At 38.5% G+C, this 17,905-nt stretch overlaps 1 protein-coding gene across 1 annotated transcript; it reads right to left on the reverse strand.

The window, feature by feature from the left end:
• Positions 1–1,919: 1,919 nt before the first annotated feature.
• On the reverse strand, positions 1,920–17,676 carry bbs4 (Bardet-Biedl syndrome 4). The gene is made up of 16 exons (XM_073463758.1): positions 17,617–17,676; positions 15,766–15,808; positions 12,841–12,920; positions 10,570–10,633; positions 10,220–10,331; positions 9,894–9,966; positions 8,612–8,665; positions 8,395–8,522; positions 7,578–7,632; positions 7,360–7,428; positions 7,014–7,166; positions 5,729–5,900; positions 5,522–5,591; positions 5,286–5,430; positions 4,995–5,199; positions 1,920–2,793 (listed from the first exon to the last, which is right to left on the reverse strand). Exons 1-16 carry the CDS (start codon positions 17,674–17,676, stop codon positions 2,645–2,647), a joined length of 1,632 nt encoding a protein of 543 aa, XP_073319859.1. The 3' UTR covers positions 1,920–2,644.
• Between the last annotated feature and the right edge of the window lie 229 nt (positions 17,677–17,905).

Consider the following 17,905-nt stretch of genomic DNA (forward strand, 5'->3'; position numbering starts at 1 on the left):
GTCTTTGGCAACTTATATGACGAAAAAAATACCGCAGTTATACGTGAAGTGTCTGTCCGACCGACTCTTCGTCACATTTCTGCCCGAAAAACAGCGTCTGTCCCCGGCAAAAAACTTAAACTCACCAAGTGTTTGTCGCGGTGATTCAGCCCTCCCGACCGAGACTTGGTGAACTTTCCCCCAGAAAACAGCATCCCTCCCCGCGAGTGACAGAGTCAGACAGCGTCCTGTTTACTGGTGGCGATTATGTAATTATGTAATTTCGAGAAAAACGTAACTTGCGTGAGTGCCAGTCAGCAGGGCCGCGTTGAATGCTTTTGGGAGGGACTGAATTGCGCATGCGCATCTCTTTCAGAAAATCTCTAGGCTTACTGTACAACGAAAAATGCCAAATAAATCGTTTCAATTCGATTATATTAGTTTGGAGATCGTTTGACCCAAAAATCGAAATCACGATCAAAATTCGATTAATTGCACAGCCCTAACCTGGGGCCTACATTACCCAAAATGCAACATAGCCACTGAGTGACATCACTGGTGGCAATTTATCAGATTACATGCAGCTTCCTCTGGAGCCACAAAAGGTTTTATACTACTTTTTAAAAACATATGCGGCAGTACTCCGCAAGACCTGAAAACACATTTAAATGTGTAAAATTGGTAGACTTAACCTTTAAGTTTTCCTGACAGTCAATGTTATGTGCAATCTGCAATGCTCTTGAAGTTTACCATGTAAGTCTTATTTTTTTTCACACATTTAATCAGATTTTAAAGTGGTTCTTGACTAATTGTTTGCTTTATTTATCCACTATGCAGGTATCTGTTCCACCGGACTTCTGTGGTATCTTTATATTAAACTTGCAATATGTAAATAGCAATTGTCACAAAATTAAAGCAGTTTTACATCGACTATTATTTTAAATAGTTACTTAGTCAAGCTTCTGCAAGTTTTGTTATCTCAGGATTTCAAACAAAACTGCCGAAATTAAAAAATAATTGTATTTTTGTTTTCTGTAATGAAACTGGCTTTCTTTTGTAAATTTGAATGCAATGCAAACGCATTCATTTAGAATGAAAAAATTCTCTGAGTTTGTTGTTGTATTCAAGACTTCTCCCCAAATCCCCAAAGTCCCCCCCCGTCTCAGAGTTAATGATCTCAACAGTGAACAGGGAGATGATCTGGGGATCTGGAGGCTCTATTGGTGATTCTATCAAGTAAATACTGAAACACTTTTTTAAATGCAGATAGAATTTTGAGCACAATTTCATCTTTCTTTGTTTTTTAAGAAGCTTGTTAGTCTCTAAACTACTAAACCAAACACTGGTAGTTTAATATATAAATGCCACCAAATATTAAATACACAGGAAGAAAAACCTATTCCTATGTGTCTAGACTTTGTCAGGGGGGCGTACTTCATAAATATTTTTGGTTAATATGTACAAATTGCCTCATCCATATTGTAATTCATACACATACATAATTCAGTTTGTATGTGACCTTCGCTATATAATTTATGAGGTCCTATCTTAAACCACAACAGTCTGTTTCTTCCTCATACGTTTTTCCTCCCCACAGCCATTTGTGGTTAGTGTTCATGTTCACTGTGACTAAAAGAAGAAGTTGGTGAGTACCTCAGTCAAGTCCTCATACAAGAGAAACCACACAAAAACAACATCAGGACATCATTATAATACATTTCAGAAAGATTTAAGCGTTCATTTACTATGTTGACAGTTTCAACATTAGTGTGAAGGATGGAAATGTATTAATGTGTCAGTTGTTGTTGGATGGCCTTTAAAAGCTCTTAAACACTACTGTCCCCTGTTGGTGAACTGAATGACCTTAACATGAGGAAACACTATAAAACAACACACACACATTGGACTTCATAAAAGAGGCGAGACAGCCATTTTCATTAAAGTCTCTCTTTTAATATTAAATACATTACTCTCTATAAACATTACATTTATCCACATATAAAAGCATATATCACTATGTACACTCAACCCTCATAAAGAGCCCTATCATACAAACAAGCAACATCCTGTTACTATTCAAAAACTACCCTTCCTGTATTTTAGCAGTGATTGTCGCAGCAGTTCCTTCACATTTATTGAGCTGCAGGGACCCCCAACAGCAAAGGATTGACACCTTCACTAGAAATGTCAATACAAGGAAAATTCATCATTTAACCTTATTGCTAAGCTCCTCCAAATATCAACACTTGCAACTGCACAAATGCCAATATTACCATTTTGTGGACCAGAGATTCTTAAACTGGAACATCCATTGGAACTGGTTTTGGCATTTCCACCAAACCTGACACATCTACACAGACTGACAAGAAACACTTGATTATCTCAGAATTTTGGTTTAAAAAGTGAGAAGTGTTGTACTGACATTCAATATTCCTGAAATGAATGGCATGAAGAAAGTGCCCTTTTTGAGTGTAAAGTGAACTGTGTCGCACATGAAATGCGTGTGTGCCAGTTACCTAAATCAGAAGCTGATAACTCAAGGCTTTGTGTCTAACTACAACGAGCTAGAAAACCTAAAACAGCTTTTGTTGCTGTTTAAGAACCTTGATTTAGCTCCATAACATGAGTGTGATCTTGTGACAAAGTTTGTAGCCACTGTGCTTATTCATGCCTCCACCTTGGATCTACTCTTGGAGCTTCTGGGTTTCACTGGCTCTACAGGTTCTGGGGAGCCTGGAGGATCGGTGGGCGGGCTGGGGGCTTTATCCACATCAGGTTCTGGCTCAAGGGGCATGGAGGGACCTTTGGAAACTCCTGAAAAATACCAAAGCAGAACAATTGATCTTTTAGTTCCCAATGATCTACACAAGTGAAACAGTTTGTTGGGTTTAATTAACACTAATATCTGTAGTCTTATTCTGGAACTTAAATGTGATTGTGTATTTTTTTTTTTTATCCCCAAGCTTTCCATTGATATGTCAATATAGTTTTACAGTGTTTGAGTGTTCAGTCTGTACTTTCTTGGATGTGTTTATTGTTGCGTTTGTGTTTCTACTTTTGTCTTTTGCATACATGTTGTTGAGTTTTATGTATTTTAAAGGCCCATCTAGGGACAGGTATGGCAAACTAGCTTGGGCTATAAATGTTGTGGTCTGTGGCATCAGTTTATGCTGGATACCTGTCCCTATACAAAAACATCTTATCAATAAATACATCTAACATCTGGCAGCATAGAACTTGATTCAGATGTAGTCACTCTGCATTTCCATCTGGTAAATATGTGCTCCTTCTGCCTACACTCCAATTAAAGCCTGCACAACAGATGAATTCAAGCGTGAGTTTTCTGTTCTAATGCGATTTCAAGCTGGCAAGTGCAAAATCGCAGGTCAGAGTTCTCCCGTGATCTACTTTAATACCATGCGGACGTGCACAGATAGATCCCAATAGAGGCCAATAGAAATACTGATGCACTGGGTTGGAAAATGGAGGACTCAGTATTCCAGCATGTACCAATACCCTGTTTCGTATTAGACTGCTAGAGTACAAACTGTAGCTACATGATGGCTTTGCAAAATACTCAGTTTTTTACCCACATCGAAACCAGGAAATCTCATCATTTTTCAAGGGCACTTTTGTTGAACAGAAGCCTCATCTGACTGCACCTTCAGAAAAGTTAGATTTAAAATTATCAGATTTTTCAGTTGTGACGTCCTTCAGATTGGTCTGTTAAAATGTTGCAATTTCATCACATTAAAAAGTTGGTGAAGCATTAAGGGGTCAGAGGTGGCCTTAAGGTTAGAGAAAAGAACTTGTGACTGGATTGTTTGCAGATGCAATCCCCCCATTATCAACTTTAGCAACAAAATTTCATCCCATGGCTGAAAAGTTCTCATTTAGACACATGGGTGAGATGTACAGTATGGGACTTCTGAATGCCTGTACAAACAGAACTTATCCTTTTCATTAGTTTTCTTTAATTTGAACAAATAACATTCTTAATAGCTTAACTTTAGCCAATGATTTTTAAACCCACATTGCACTCTGACTGTGAGATTTCAGGGTGAGTTTCAGGGGTAAGCTGTTTTCCATATACAGTGTCTGAATTTTAATAACCACCAAGATACAGTAGGTCCCCGGCTGTCATAGATGAATCCTGACCTCCAGCAAAATCTATTTACAGACTAGCTGTTACAGCAGAGTAATAAAGATACTGACACCAGCAAATACATACCTCCACTTTAATAGCCCATATCTCTAGAGGTTACTTGATGGTATACTGCTTAACATTAACTAGTTGTATTTACAGGCTATATTTGTATATTCACAACAAGGTGGTTGTTAAGTGTTAGACAGCAGACAGATTGAGCTGTGTAATTATGTAAAGTGTCTGTCACTGAACATGGATCCATTGTTCGAGTGTTATTTGTCAACTGCTAAACAAAAGTGGTAGAAACCACGGCCCACAGGCTCTTATGCATGAAAGCACTCCTGTCCACTTATTTTAGTGAGCGGTAAGCTGCATCAATCATTTCAGAGTAGCCTTGAATTTATTAGCTTACCTGTGTGTCCTTTTTTACAAACCAATGACTTTCATTTGTTGCCAAGAATAAATACTGGATAGAGGCTAGCTTCTTTTTTCACTTATTTCATTTGGTCTTAGCCCTTATATTCAATCTGCTGGTTCAGGCAAGAGGCTGTGGATATACAAGGAAGAGGTATTTTTAAAGATCCCGTTTCAAATGAAAACTCTGGCTTTGGTTTGATGGCAAGAGGTGGAGACTGTGAAATTTGTCATCACCTGCACTGACAGTCTGACACTGAACTTTTTCAGATTAAAAATAATTTATGTGCTCCCCTCATTTTGAGTTTGTGCTCAGAACAAAAGTGAGATATTCAGCCTCACTGGGTCGCATCAGGACACGACTGAGAGCTGGACCTTATTTCAACCTCACCACCAGAACCAGAAGCTACACTAAGGTGACAGAATTTCTACAACCCATGCTGGTAGTTTGTACCTGTTGGTAGCTGGATGTTCTTGTTGTAGCTTGCAGCAGAAGACATGGCTTGGCCCAGAGCTTGGTTGGTACCAAGGGGAGCCCCAGGAGTTTTGGTTGCTGCTGCAGAGTTTGGTTTTGATTTGGAGTCCTTGCCTGGTTTTGTCCACACCAGAGTCTCTGTCACCTGCAGGGCAGCTCCCATCTTCTGGGCCATGTCCATCAGCTGGTATTGACAATTGGGCAAAGACTTGTAAGTAATAGCTTCAACAACTGACACTGAGACATCAACATAAACAGGATCTTAAATACCTCAGAGTCAAATTCAAAGTTGTTACTGCTGTCTCGAAGTACATTGACTTTCCTCTCCATCTCCTGATACTGATCCAGAGCTCCCTTCTTCTCGCCGTGATTATAGAGGAAGATAGCAAAGTTCAGGTTGACCAGAGGATTGGATCTGGAGGGGAAAAAAAGAAAAAAAGTGATTTAACTATAGACTCAAATTCAGAAGTTCTAAATTTAACATAAAAGGTGTAAGACAGACTCACTCATCCATCATCACAGCTTGTTCATATGCTCTGGTGGCATTCTCCACATCCTCCAAGTTGGTCAGAGCCACTGTTAAGAAAGAGCAAAGAGGTGTAAACTTAGAGACAGAAATAGTGTCAAATGCAGAAGCAGATGACTGTTCAGCAAGCAAATGATTGCATTCACGCTCCGCATGTTCAGTTTGTTATATGTAGCATGTACTTTACCTGCAAGCAACATGTAGAGATCCCCCATACGTGGGTTCAGGTTGATGGCTGCGCTGAGGAAATGGAAAGCAGAGGCATACTGCTGCATGGTCAGGTGTACCAGACCCAGGTTGTACAACACTTTCCAGTCAAAAGGAGACAAGTAGTGCGCTCGCTTCAGACAGCTGATGGCCTGGGGGAGAAATGAAGTTGGGAGAGAGAATTCAACAGCAGACTTCTACAAAGAATATAAGAAAATACAGACAGAAGGCAGGATCTCTACAGACACCGCCACACACTTCTAGAGGGTAATAAGCTACAAAAAATGGGTTTCATGGGTGTCGTGATACCCACTCCAGCCAGTGGTTTCATGCTAGTCCAGTATTCAACAGGTGGCAGTAGAGCACCAAGAAACACAGTAATGTGTCAACAAAGGCAGTGAAGAAGTAGACTGCAGGCTAGTTAGCATGGATTTGTCTTAGCATTGTCCTAAGACAAATCGAATGCAAATCGGACATCTACATGTTTTTTAGACCTGAAGGATACACACAACCGGTTTCGTCGAGTAACACTGAATGTAATCAGAAACTTTGTTTATTTACAGAAAAAATCCACAGGGCACTTTGATGTAAAGTAGTGAAGTATTAACAACAAAATGTACTGAAAATACGTAAAGTAAAAGTGCTCGTTCACTGTCCCGTTGCTGATAGGTCAATGTGTGAGAAGTACTTCACTGTTTTAGCTGGTGAAGGCAGAGATAGTTTTTTAATAAGTTGTATTCAGTTAGTGTAGTTCAATTGTTTCCAATCAAAGAGTCCGGCCTCCCAAAGGGTAACGAGATAAATCTGAGCAGTCGTCAGATGATAAATGAGAGGAAAGAAGTAAAAACACGTTTCTGCAACATAAATCTGTATTCATTATTTAAACTTTTCTTTTATCTGTCATTTTTCTCAGAAACATTGGATAATTTGATCTCTTTGGATCTCAACTGGCTATTTAAATGAATACTGAGAAGTTTAGAAGAGAAATATCTCTTTGGTGGCGCTGCTAACAACTCATAGACATGTGAAATATGACAAGAAGCCCCAACTAGACACTGCTTTATATAAGAATAGGCTTTTTTTTATAAGCTTATCAGATGTTTTTAACATAAAACTTACTCTCAAAAGTAAAGTATCATAAAATGAAAATAATCCAGTCAAGTAACTTAAAAATGTAAGTTAGTTACAATGTACCATCAAAAAGAAAGAGTAAAAATAAAATACTCGTCCTAAATTGACAAAAACAAGTGAACCGTATTACTCACAGCTACATATTTCTTTTTTCCAAAGAAGCACATGCCGATATTGTTCCAGAGAGGAGGGCTCTCAGGCACAGCACATGCTGCCACTCGGTACTTGTTCATGGCCACATCAAAGTCACCATGAGTCTGCATCATGCTGCCTGCAGCCAGGATGGCCTTGGAATAAAAACAATGATTAGAGAGATATTAGAGGAGGATGTACCTTTTGAACTTGAACATGATGACAGACGGACCCGTACCACCTGACAGAATGACCTTTAAATTTGATTGAATGGCTTTAAAAGAAGTCCAACTCATTGTCCTTGGGTTGCTTAATAGCAAACTAAGTTTATACCAGAGTGTAACATACCTTATAATTGTTGGGGTCAAAAGTGAGGGCATTTCCAAGGTACTCAAAAGCTTTTTGGTATTTCCCCAGCTGGCAAAAACACAAACACAGAAAATGATATATCATCTCCTTTCCATTTTAGAGTTTCTGACACCTACAGTAAATGCCAGTCTTATCTTGTAGTGTTCATCGTTGTGTACACATAATTTCACTGAAACGGTTATAAAAAAACTAGCTACCTGTAAAAACAGCAGGCCAAGAGTAGTGAGGAGTTCAGTATTCTCTGGAGAGAACCTGGAAGGAGAATGAGACACGTTGAATGAAAAATGCCACTTTATCTACGCCTGTAATTACATTTAATGCCGGCACTTATTCTTCAGCAAACATAGTTTATATTCAGGGAATCTGCTGATTATTCAATCAGGATTTGATTCAGCACAAATGTGGAGTATTAATTATAACCTGTGGGGGGAAAGAAAAAAAAAACGGAGGAAGAGGCAGATCTGCATTAAAATACGATTCACAGTGGTATATCTCATTAAAGGCATCACCAGCATTGGGGCACTTGATTAATTCATTTAACCCCAACAGGAGGTAGCTACAATGAGCTCTATTATAGACACTGATGTCATTTCCTTATTTACACCACAGCCTAGTGTTTAAATATTCAACATGTGAAAAGAAGTGGAAATGAAGAGAATTTATACTGAACTGAAAAGGCCCCTGGGTTAAGAAGTGGTAAAGCTGAAGCTTTGTGTGAGATTGAAGGAGAACCACTTATTGAGAAGAGCTCCAAAGACTGAAAATCATCAGATACATCAAGAGGGAAACTCTTGGTAGTAACCAAACTCCTCTGAAACAGCATGTTTTATACAAATCTCTTTTGGTGTCTTGAAAGAGTGTCATCATGAAGAAAGCTGTCATATTGAGGCTGTGTAATCATTAACAGATTTTGGTTTATTTTATTTATGTTATTTGGGTTTGATGAAAAACTGAAATTCCACAAATTCCTTTTCAAATGTTTTTAAACATTGTTCACATTTGACCTTCACTTACTCCACTGCTCTCTTGTACACATCGATGGCTTTTTCAGTGTCGCCAGCCAGCAAATGAACCTTCCCGAGCATCATGTACGTCTTGTCGTGTTTATTTATCTGGAGAGCTATGTTTAGATGCTCTTCAGCCTGACAGACACAGAAAATCAGAATTATTAAATCAAATCACAGGAGAAGTGACTACAATTTGCACAGACAAGTGTTGCTAAAATACTCACATTTTTGAAGTCTTTGATGAAGAAATAGCACAACCCCAGATTATGACTGATTTCCTGAGGTGAAAAAAATGTCAAATTATACATGGGGCTTTGGTGCATGCTTAATTGAACAGGGCTGGATAAAGACTGAGCTACATTTTATTTTCAAATATAAAAGCAGCTCTGTGGAATACAGCTTCTATAGTATTTCTGACAGTAATATTAGAGGGGACAGTTTAAATTTCAAAAACATGCTTGTGTGAGTGATTAATGGTCCTGCCTTGCTAGTGTAATACAATTTTTATAGGCTTCAGAGTAAAACAGCCCTGGATTCGTTTGTAAGTTCAACCATGAAGTTCTTTTTGTAAAAAAACATTATCCATGAGTAAGAAAAAGAGGTTCAGTCCTGGCGTTCCCCATATGAAATATGGAGAGACGTTCTTGAAAGAACATCACCCTGTGTATTCAAACTGAAAGATGAGAAAGATTAACACTTTCCCTACCTAACTTTAATGCTGCATTCCATTGCAGGTTGGAAGTCGGTATTTCTGAGTCAGTATTCCAGACCTCCGATCTAAATGCGTCTCAGTGTGTTTGCTCGAGAAAACATGGACAACCTCAGCAAATGGATGTTTGCATGGCAAGTCTGTGAACTTCACAAGAAACTCCAGCAGCTGATTTAACAAACTGGGGCACTTACACAGGAGGAGTAGGTTCCTACTGCATGCTCGCAAAGACTTCTATCAAACATAAATCGACTGAATGGAAATGAAAATGGCAACTACAAAGTTGTTGTTCCAGCACGTTTCACAACACAAACACTACATTAGGTAGAAAGTGATGACATTTTTTTTTCTTCCCCTTCATTTTATTTTTCTTCACTTACTCTTACTTTTCTTTCTATCTCCATCTTCTTTCTCTTCTCTCTCTTTTCCATTTTTATCATGTGCATTTACATATATTTTAATGTTGGTGTTGTTTCTCTGTTGATTGCAATTTTTTTCGGAAGATATCCTTTTATTGCTCTTTCTTGAAAAAGGCAATAAAGAGTTTAAAGAAAATAAGTAATGAAAAGGTAAAAGGTTATTGTTCACTATGTGCGCTGACATACTGCTCTGATGTCATCTGTGTTTATTGTCTGTGAAGTCGGGCTTGGTGGATCTTGCCCGAGTTTCTGACTCGGATGACCGTTTCATTGCACTTTTCTGTGTCGGAGGTCATTTTTTTTCCAAGCTGCAAGTCCAGTGCAATACAGCATGAGACGAAGTAGAAACTCAGTATGTGAGTGTTTCTTTTCTCTTACCCAGTCTTTCTCATTGAGCCTTGCAGCTTCATGATAGAATTCAATTGCTGCTTTGTGCTTTCCCAGGAGAAATCTACGGAAAGAATAAACAACAATAATCCATGTGAGAAATTAACCAGTATTAATCACTGCATGCTAAATAGATTCTTGCAGTCCTGCAACAGTGAAAATAGTCACTGGGGATGGATGCATTTTTCCTTACAGTATTAAAAAAGGTTCTGGTCACAGCTGACCTGCAGTTTGACTATATATTTCTCTCTTATGTCTGTCTTGTTAGTTAATGAAGAAGGATTGTTGCACCCTGGGCTCTAGGGCAGAAGACTCACAGTGATCTGGCCACTTGCTTGAGATTGTCAGTGCTGCTGGGATTAAGGATGGCACAGCTCTGGAACAGCTCCAGGGACTGTTGGATCTTGCCCTCAAGACGCAAGATTAGTGCTGTGGCAAGAAATTAAAACACAAGAAGAGAGAGAGCTTCATCTACATGAAGAAGTAAAAAAAAACATTAAAAATCAAAGGCACAGCATGGGGTCCAAAGAGCAGATTTTGAGGGAACTAAATGATGTATTGCAGAGCTTGTACGTCGACTACCACAGAGCCTTCATTTGATGTAGATATTAACATCATACATTTTACAGGTGTGGGAGGGAAGGGTAGCTATAAAACTACGGCTCACCTTGAACATATATGGCATATTCACACATTCCATTAGTCTCCTGCAGCTGTTCTTTGATGATCGCCTACATGGACACAGAAGGGGAGAGAATTTCTAAAACCGAAGTGGGTGTTATTCTCTACATGAGTGAATTAAAATACCGCTGAAAGTAATGGCTGCTATTACAGTCCTGCTGAATACTAACTCCAATGTGATTCAGTCCTAAACAACTTGCAGCCCCAACTAATACTTCAGAGATAAACGAGTGTATTGCACCCTGTTCTGTATATCTGCACACAACAGACTGCGGGCTGTATTTTTGTGCCATTGCAATGACCAGCAGGGGCAGCACTCTGAATGTTCGGTATTTTCCTGACCTTGAATTTGCATTGGCTGTATGGTATTTTGGTACTGAACTGAGAGCACAGGGGGCACAGTTGGCTGGAGAGGCGCAAACAGATGGGAGTTCATTCAAATGAGGCAAGTATTGGTATTCTACTGGTATTCTGGTAAAAATGTGGCTTAAACTTGAAAATAAACGTCTCAGACCCATATCTGTTTCTGACTAACCATCAATCTGCTGTCAATCTGATGATTTTGTCAACAAGAGCAAACTGAATGCATGTAGCAAAAGCACACAACTAACAGAATACTGCTTATAATGTCAATAATGTGTTTTCAGTAAACATTCTTCAGTTTGTAGATGCTTTTAAATCTGCATCAAAAAATTGTTTTAATGTGGCTGAGGGAGGAACGCTAGTAAATCAGTTGAATTATGTCAGGGCTGTACTGAGGGGTTTTTTATTTTGTTTTTTTTCTTTACATTCAAAGCTTTTAATGAAGTTTTTGAATGAAGCTTTGGATGTCTGCCACCACCTTTTATCAGTTCTTACCTCAAATAAAACAAATAAATAAATAAATACATAAAAACACCCTTTTGAATAAAATGATTCATATGATTAAATGGAGCGCTGAGTGCCAAGCCAATGCAGATACATAATGTGATCTTTTTTATTATTTTTTTTTTCAAAGTACTTTCCTATAGTGTTAGAGCCAAAATAGATTTTCTATTATGGTGGTTATATTAATGTAATCTAAGGTGCTGTTGCATTGCTGCTAAACTGGTCCATTAAAGGCAAGTCTTTCTGGAGAGAGATCATTGAGTTCGTCAAATACCAACAATTTGTGTTGGTAACTCGGTCCGAGTCAGTGTCTTTATTTGACTATTGTGGGGGAAAAAAATCTAATCAAATCTAAATTGAAAGTAAAAATAATGTTTAAAAAAACAAAAAACAAACAAACAAAAAAAAACACAATTTGAAAGGTGATGTATAAATCAGAAGTGAAGTTCCAAAACTTTGAACTATTTGGTAACAGCCGTAATTTATCTATAAATTAATTAGACTTACTGGATATGTTGTACACATGCAGTTGCTTCAGATTTAATGAAATCTCTACAGCCACACCAGAGCGCAGTGCCTTTATGCACAGCATACACTTCCACATACATCAGACTGTATGGCTTTAACTTGGTATTCTGCCTGAGAAACATTCAGTTTCTGGGGCTCATTAGTCCTGTGAGCATGTCTTTATCAGAGTAACGTTTGAAAAAGATAAATCAGCAGTTCATGTTTTATTCTTGAAATGTATTACGAGGCAAACACTTCTGTGTCACATTTTAAGATATGATGTAACCATCTGCAACGTGAAATAGAAACAGTAGAAATGAAACTGAAATCGATGTGATCATTCATTATTTCTATCATCATTGTATTTATTGTCTGTTAAAAAAAACACACCATCTGCCTCTGGCTGCAGATTTGTGTTGTTGTGTTCACATTGTATCACTCTGCACCATCCAGACAGCAATTTCATGAAGCTGATTCTTTATTTGTTGAGCTATTTGTCATTATGAGTAACTGTGGTTGGCTCAGCTGTTTTAGAACAAGTGAAACCAGAGATATGCCTGTCTAAGATTGTATTTATCTATCCCAGCATCCTCTGATCTATAGTCTATCTCAATGAGATCATTTAAGAGAAAGTGATAAGGAATATTCCAGTAATATATTTTAAAAGTACAGGCATCTATTCAAAGATTTTAATGAGTGCCAACTGGTTTCATGTGGGAATCCACAGGTCAATACAGATTATTAGGTCATAATGAAGTACATTGTTAGACAGAACCCTGTACATGTCAGGCATTCATCATCTTCATTATGTTTAAAAGATCAATCAGTCCAACACTGAATACAGACAAACCACAGGGAGAATGGTGGAATCAAGGTACTTTACCTTACAGGTATCATAGTCTTTGCGGATGTAGTGCTGGTGGATTAGCCAGTTTCTCCTCTCCACAATGGGAAGCTCTGGAGCTAAGAGGAAGAATAAAAAAAGGTGGAGAAGGATACAAAAATGTAAAGAATCTGTGATGCTATAAAGCTTATTACCCTCGACTGTTCAGACGATGCCTTAGTTGAATGATTAATCCTGAAGGTGCCCTCCTTTTGCAGTCATAAGTACGTCTCTGATCTGACGGTTATACACAGATAAAACATGCACACCTACATCCACAGGCTAAATTTAAGTCATTTTACCGAGCACACTGTAAATCCTAGCTTGTTAACAAGTGTTTACTTACAAACTGACGGCTCAGACTATCATGAATTACGTCTATTTGGACTATTTTTAATTCATACAGTCTTTATTTTAATTTTTAGGCTGAATAAATAATCCTAAAGGAGCCCTCCCTCTGCAGTCACTAACGAGTCTTTGATCTGACAGTTTACATAGATGTTAACACTTCAACCAAAAGCCACGGCTAAACTGTAATCAATTCATCCGCCACGCTGTAAATGTCACCTTGTAAGCAAGTTTGTCGTTAGATACACTGTTTCTTCCTGTCACTCTTTTAACGTCTCGGCAGGTTGAGATATTCTCCTGGTTGCCAGGGCAACAGTGTCTCACGCAAGCCAGGTGCTTGTGACAGAACAGAGAGGGTATAGAGACAGGCTGGAGGTATAAGCAGCACAATACAAAGCCAGCTTTAGAAAGGGTTAGGTAACCTCAAGAACTCCACCATAATGCTCCAAGTCTCCTTCCCAGTGGAGTACAACATTTCATTTCACAAGGAAGCAAACGTAATTCCAATTCGAGCGAGTTTGATTCTGGTAATCCTGTTATCTTGCACCTACTACCTTCCTCTGAGGCTAAAAATAGGATTCACGGCAATGTGAAATGAAGTACCAGGCTTTGAGTCTGCCACTGACATTGGGGGATAGCATTAACGAACTGCCTATGTAAAAAAAATACAGTGTGAATTACACTAAAGCTCCCTTCTGTTTTTATCTGCCAGCGCTTCAAGCAGAGCTCTGTTGATTTGCTGCTAGAACTGGAGCCTCATCCAACTACTTCAGAGAAATCCTCTCCATCGCTGAGTGTGAAACTGCATGGGCTTCACACGTTTGCCCCGTCAAGATTCGGAATGGCCCTATTTGTAGCGCCCTAATCCGCTTTCTTCCTGCTGAGACAGCAATAATATTCTTGTCTCTGGGTTTCAGCTGTGGCCCTGCGGTGCTCCAGTCTTCACACAAACAAAGCAGGACACATTTTGTGAGGAAAGATGGGGATACATGTCTGACATGTATTCCTAAAACTACTGTATAAAAGAACAGTAGAAAGGAGCAGGGAAGAAGAGCACAGCATGACGTCTCCTAAATATAGTCCTGGAAAAAACTTCATCCCAAACATGGAGGAATTTTCTCATTGTTACATTTGATCTCGCTAACGCTAAGACAGATTTGCCTTCCATGTGCTTCAACCATCTGTTAAAAGGGGATAAGAGCGAAGGAGAGGCATGCTGAGATCAAAAGACACATGGGGAGAATGTAATAGAAAATATGATGAAAATTATTTTGGAAGTTTTACCAAAAGAAACCAGAAAGGTCTAGTCAGGACATTTAGTTTCATATTCAGCAACCAACACTTTTTCTCCCCAAGATATGACAAAAATGAGCGTCAATGTCTTGAAAAAAGACAAAATAAGGCCGATTGCTATTGACACTTCATTCTATAAAATTGAGACGTGCTGGAAACAGGGGAAATTACCTTATGCCGCTGGCAGGGTTTTTTTTCAGCCGGTTTAAAAGAAATTGATTTAAAGTCTTTCTTGTAGACATGCTCGTATTTTTGCAAACCCTCTTGAGTGTTGCCCACTAAAAAGGTAGTATCTGCACTTCAAATTTGAAGACTTTTGAAAAAGCACAATGTTTCACTTATTGCTCATACTTATGTGACTTTGCACCAAATTTCATCATCAAATCACAGCTTGTATTCTTAAATTCATACAGGCAATAAAGTGAGAACTGAATTATATAACTGATTATATTTTTTATCACCGTGTACAAGGCCTGATGAAGTCACAATCACCTGAATTTGATTTGAACGTATGTACATGTGTGGCATATGACAGATGTATATTTAATTTTCACATTTACTTATTTTTTATACCGAATTCTATGGTTATTCTAAGTATTTCATTCTTAATGGTTGTTGTCGTTTCTAAGATCAGCTATGAGTGTCAAAAGCTGTAAAACATGTTAATGTTTTTGACTCTGAAATGTACTGTATGCCTCCATTACATTAACCAAATAAAATCCATTATGTACTTTCCTTTTATATTGCTTCATTAATAAGCCATCGTCCCTTACATTATCATTCTTGGGGTGTTGATTTGATTTGTTCCCTCCAATTACATTAATTATATCACAGTAAAGGCTCACATGCCCTGCCAAATGCATGGAAATACTTACTGTATAACACAACAACATAGCATGTACTTAATTGTTCTCAGAGGATTTGCATTTTTAGTTACACTGATGGTAATTACAATGCTTTGTAAAACAAAACAAAAGGTTAATCCGTGAGCAACAACATTAACTGGTTAATGGGACATCAATTATGCTGACAAAATATTCTCAATAATCAAAACACATTTTCCACATAGAAAATGATCTGGAATAGGCAGTACGCTGTACTTATTCCTTCTAGGGATGGTGGAGAGAAGGGTGAGGGTGACCTCTGCAGGATGATTAGTTCAAAACTCACTCAAGTATCCTTTAGTTATAGACAAAGTGCCAGAAATGAATGACACTACAGCAGTTATGTTGTTCAACAATCATTTTAGAAGATGACTTGCAAGTGTCAACTGTAACATGGTACCTTTAGGTGCTCGACGTTTCTTGGCTTCAGTCGCAACTGGGAGCTGAAATATATGAAATAGAACAAAGACAAATGAATAAATACCAGTGTCGATCCATACATGACACAGCAATACATGCTTTATCAGCGCTTCCCATGAGCGGTATGTATGATGGCCACACCAAAACAGATTTACCTCACCCAAAAAAGCGTTGTGTGTTGTATCTTCATGATAAAAGGCTGTGTGGAAATACAGGTGAAAGTTCAGACTGACTGTACTGTCTGCTCCAACGATGTGTTCATGCTCCATTTTACAGAATAGAAAAAAATGGCTTTCTGATTTACAAGTTGTTGTACAGAATGTCTTGTGCAGGGACTGCAGTGGCAAGAGTTTAAAACTCACTGTAAGGCAACGGATTTTAACTGCATATGGCTAAACAAAGAATAAACTAAACTGCTCTGCACCAACTTACTCTACATGTTGGAGCTCATTCAGAGTGTCAAATTCCTAAGAGGTACAATATAAGCAATTGACTGGGGATATTTCAATGAAAAGCCCAAAGAATTGTACCTAATCTGTTTCATCCCCTTTTTTAAAGAATTCTAAAAACACACACCCTTGGGCAGATGTTATAATAACTTTGCTAAATTCATAAACATCATTCACACTGGAACCATGTTTATCATTGTTGTCTGAACTAAGGGTAGACCTGGCTGATTACTAGGCGGATATTCAGCATTTTTCTGATATCGGTATTGGTGATTTTTCTGTCAAATTGCCAATAAAATAAACTGATTTAAAAAATGTGCCACCTTAGCTTTGATGCAGCATCCTCTCACACAATATCTCGCCCACAACAAAGTAACTAGTAACTAAATGTATCAACTAAATGTAGTGGAGAGGAAGTATAAAGGAGCAGAAAATGGAAATAATCAAGTAAAGTACTTGGAAATATTCCATCACTGGTTGTTCATCAATCAAGTAAGACTGCAAAAACCCTTGAAGCATTGGGCTTTTAATCAAGAGATGCTAACTTTTTGATTCAACTCTACAATTTAATTATTGGATGATTAAAAAAAGCTAGCCCACTGACAAAATATACTCTTCTATTGCTTGTTCCCACTGTTAAATCTAAATCTGACTGCTTGGCAAATTAAATGGTGAAAATGTACATTTCTTGACGACTGCCTGTATGTGATCAGTTATTGCATCCACAGAAACACTATTCACTTTACATTAGTAGGCTATGAGGCAGCTACCTTGCGTGCAGGTGGATGGACGCATGCGCAATGCCAGTGTTTTGCTTCGTATCATTTTCTCCATATTTCATTCACTTGTGGATCGCTTGGAGTGCAGCCACTGACAACATATTGTATTAACACTCGCTATATTTGACCACATCCTAAACGCTGGATGTTAAAGCCATTACACGACTGGTATTCGTGGTAAAGCCAGCTTCCGTTACTGCAGAGCTGGACAGTTAAATAACCTTATCTAACCTAGCTCCATTACGTTACAGTAACTTAAAAGGCGTGTGCTAATAACGATGGTCAACAGCGCATGTTTGGACATACGCATTTCTGTTGTTGCCACCTTACTGTGTCTGCAGTTAGCTCTCAGGTTTTAGCTTTAATGTGTGAGATTAGAGACAGAGCGCAGCCAAGTTACCGTTAGCTTTGGGTTAATCAACTTAGCTCCGACTTAGAATGGGTTAGCCAAGCAGCTAACTAACACTCAAAAGGCGAGCGTTAAATACTATACTCACAACTAACGTAACGTTTGCTCAATAAGTGTCACACTGTCACTTCTACTGACGAAATATGCGTGTGTGCACTCTAGAAAACGATAACTAGCTTTGGTTTTGCACTCACCGCCGTGGCTTTCTCCTCGTCCGCCATCTTGGGATGATCAACACTAGAAGCTGTTGTCATGGATACATCAGTGGAATGCGGAGGTGCAGCTGCTGGTTGGATTTCTGAATGTAGCTCAGTGTGCACAGACCTCCACAACTTACACCAGTGACATGGTCATATTTAGGCTGAGCACAAATAAATAAAAGCACAAATAAGCAAAACAAAAAAAAACCTACTACAAGGAAACATTCAGAAATGAGAAGTGAGCGGGAGGGGGGTTATTATTTAAGTCGGAAATTTAACTTAA

Source organism: Pagrus major, chromosome 4 (genome assembly GCF_040436345.1).
Source record: "Pagrus major chromosome 4, Pma_NU_1.0".
Classification (NCBI taxonomy): Eukaryota; Metazoa; Chordata; class Actinopteri; order Spariformes; family Sparidae; genus Pagrus; species Pagrus major.